Raw genomic sequence first — 3,345 nt, forward strand, 5'->3', positions numbered from 1 at the left:
CATTTATTTATAACCCGGGTAGCCAATATAATACTTCCATGGTGAGACATAATTCGTTTTGCAATAATTCCAGGAGACTTTTGATAATTGTGTGGGAATATGAAGTGGGTTGATCAATTTGATCTAAACATTTTTGTCGCTGACTGACTTAATTCATATTTTTTTTAAAACGATTAAAGCATTTTACATTCTAGACCATGCTCGTTTAAAAACAACACACTTTAAATCCGATCACTTAGGAGAATTGGGAGAAGTTAGGTTGATTTGACATTTTGGTTCAGAGTAAAAGTTTGTTTTTAAGTTTACGACCACGACGGATGCACGACGGAGGCAAAGCAATGACCAAAAGCTCTTACTTTTCCATCTTTTAAGCTCATTGTGGTATCGTTCAAACAGTCGTTTTTCCGATATATTGTACCGCAGTAGAATCTTGTGTACTCTTTTGTAAGACCTTCATTTGGTAAATAAAACAATACTCAGTTTGAATACACTGGAAACGTTTTATAATTGAAAATATGACATTCAAAAACTTATACATAGGCTGGCTTAGGTTACAATTAAGGTTTTGATTCTCACTGAAATTCAAACTGACGAAAGTATCATTGCCACAATCATTCTGTTTCAATTCTGTAAACCATAATGTCCTGTCCTCCACAAACGCAAATTGCTTCTCCTCGATCGTCTATCCAAATATCCGTCGGCATTTTAGTCCTCTTATCGAATTGAAGCAATATTTTATCTTTTTTTCCATTGGATGAAACCGCATTTAACGAACCATTCCCAACTTGGTCTACTACTACAACAACACCAGATGGTGTAACGGTCAGGCAACCTGGACTTTCCAATGACAACGATTGAACACTAAACAGTTCATTGCCTTGAATTGTCAAACATTTGACTTGTTTGTAGCATGATGTATACAACCAGGTACCATCACGTAGTGCTACTCCATTTATCCTGGACGTTGTATTTATATTTGATTCAAGACACAAAGTGAAATGTTGTTCTACTTTGGAGTGCAATGATGGTTTAAACTTTTGTATTTTTTCACTCGATACAACATATAAATCGTCGTCCCATATACCTACTTTAATCACCTGCACAACATTTTTGTTAAATGACAGAGTTAGAGGTTGTTCTATTACATTATCATTAACATCCGCCATCAAAAGCGTACTAGAAAAACCGAAACCAGCAACTACAAAAAGATGTTTTGATTTTTTATCAAAACATAAACATTTCAAGCTGTTAAGCTTAAGATCCTTGGTAATGACAGTGGTGTTTACCACATGACCGGTTTTTATGTTTAATGTGTACAGTATTCGTTCATTCTTGCTGTCAGCTCCAACTATGGCGTAATTGTCGCCAATGGAAACCCCGCATGTAATATCAGCATCTTGAATGAATATGTTTCGAAGATGTTTTACTGCAATGCCTTCAAAGTCAACAGCTTTTATGCCAATCTTGCGTGACAGGTTAAACAAGTTCTTTGTTCGATCTTCCGAAGTTGTCGTTTTAACAATCGCTGTTCCAATGTCTTTAATATCAGAAACCTGTGTTAGAACATAATGCTTATTGAAAAAAATATGTGTGTCAATATCAGGAATAAATCTCTTCCCAAGTTGTGTAATATTTTCGTTGATCTGGCCAATCATAGTTTTCGAATGAATGAAAAATTGAGTTTCTGTACCATATTTTCTAATGACTTCAGTTGCGCTAATCCAGTGAGCTAATGTTCTCTTGAAATCGTTGAGAAATTGTACATCCGCTTGAATATTTAAATCCTGCTCGTCTTGTATAATTTGCAATTGTTTGATAAAGTTTCCCAACAGATCATCAATCTTACACTTAATTGTCTGCACGAACTTAACAGCATCCTTTTCTATTATTTCAGTCGTATCTTTTAGTAATTTAAGTTTCGTTTCTTTAACGACAAGAAGGATATCCGTTTCCTGTTTCATTTTTTGTAACACTTCTTCCAAGGTTTCATTACCTCTTTTCGTTATAGTAATTTCAGAAAGCGTTTTGACATTTTCGCATTTACGATGACTTGAGGTTAAACAGAATACACAACACAGTTCTTCGTGATCAGTACAGAATGCTTCAACAATGTTTGAAGGGTGGAGGCTACATTTTTCTGATATAACTTCCAGATCGAAACCAGAATCAAAGAATTTTGCATCTTCAATCGGGATGACATTATGCGAGGAAGTCAATTTCACCCAACTGTGCATACCATTACATTTTTCACAAAAAGCTTCATTGCAATCCTTGCACCAGAAGTTGGCAACGGATGTTTCGCTGTGATGCTTACAAGTATGACACTCTTGCCTTTCAGCAGTTCCCACAACGTGGTTGTCTTGCAGTATCGAAGCCCATTTTTCAATATCGACTGTTGGGTCTCTTGGTTTGACAACGGTGTGACATATTGGGCATGTAAATTGTGTTGGTTTCGGTTCTTTGTTTTGGACTGTAGCTAAGATGATTTCATGTATGCATTGTTGACAAAATGAATGAAGACAAGGCAAAATTTTGGGCGATTTCAATACCTCTAGGCAAACAGGACACTTGAACTTGAGCTTTGATTCGGCCATCTTGGATTGATGTTTTACTTCCTGATACAAAATCAACTTAAATTCAAAAGTCTATTTAAAGATTTGAACTGCATTCAATATATACAATTCAATCTGGTCCAAATTTTGGACTCAATTATCTGTTGATTTTTTGGTCATCATTCGGATGCCAATGTTTACACACCCTGCTACAAATATCAAAATAACAATTGATCAATACAAATACAAATATTTTTATTGGCACAAACTCATTAACAATAAATTGTTAAGACCTATGGCATTACATATAACTATAATAATTGACATGGTAGAATGAAAGGTTCCATGATAACATATCATGCTATTTTGAAAAGTTACAAAATGATGTATAAATAAAGGCAACAGTAGTATACCGCTGTTCAAAACTCATAAATCCATGGACAAAAATCATATAAGTTCACTATTTCTTATATTTAGACACTCTGATATGAAAGAGGAAGACAGTTTAAGTAATAATGCTGAGCTATTATTAACCAATAGAGATATTTTTTCATCAACGGTAATGTTACGCTGTGTTTGAAATCTAAAATTTATTTTATTTTCTAATATTTCTCGCTTTGAGGTAAATCTATTACATTTTAATAAGAAATGTTGTTCATCCTCAATGTCCCCATTTTTACAGACAGGATAGTATCTTTCCTGTCTAGGAATATTAAGATGTCCTCCCTTTTCAATCATTAAAGGATGTTCACTTATGCGTATTTTGCATATTGCTGCTCTATCATTTACATTG

The 3,345-nt window shown here is 34.3% G+C and overlaps 1 protein-coding gene across 1 annotated transcript; it reads right to left on the reverse strand.

Annotated features, from left to right (window-relative positions):
* Nucleotides 1-480: 480 nt before the first annotated feature.
* On the reverse strand, nt 481-2,604 carry LOC139486430 (E3 ubiquitin-protein ligase Midline-1-like). The gene has a single exon (XM_071271306.1). The coding sequence runs from the start codon at nt 2,592-2,594 to the stop codon at nt 612-614; it is 1,983 nt and encodes a 660-aa protein (XP_071127407.1). The 5' UTR covers nt 2,595-2,604; the 3' UTR covers nt 481-611.
* Nucleotides 2,605-3,345: the final 741 nt, after the last annotated feature.

The sequence above is a fragment of the Mytilus edulis genome, chromosome 8 (genome assembly GCF_963676685.1).
Source record: "Mytilus edulis chromosome 8, xbMytEdul2.2, whole genome shotgun sequence".
In the NCBI taxonomy this organism is placed as follows: domain Eukaryota; kingdom Metazoa; phylum Mollusca; class Bivalvia; order Mytilida; family Mytilidae; genus Mytilus; species Mytilus edulis.

Excerpts from the sequence above, each read along its gene's own strand:
- LOC139486430 (XM_071271306.1), bottom strand. The coding sequence starts at position 2,594 with ATGGCCGAATCAAAGCTCAAGTTCAAGTGTCCTGTTTGCCTAGAGGTA.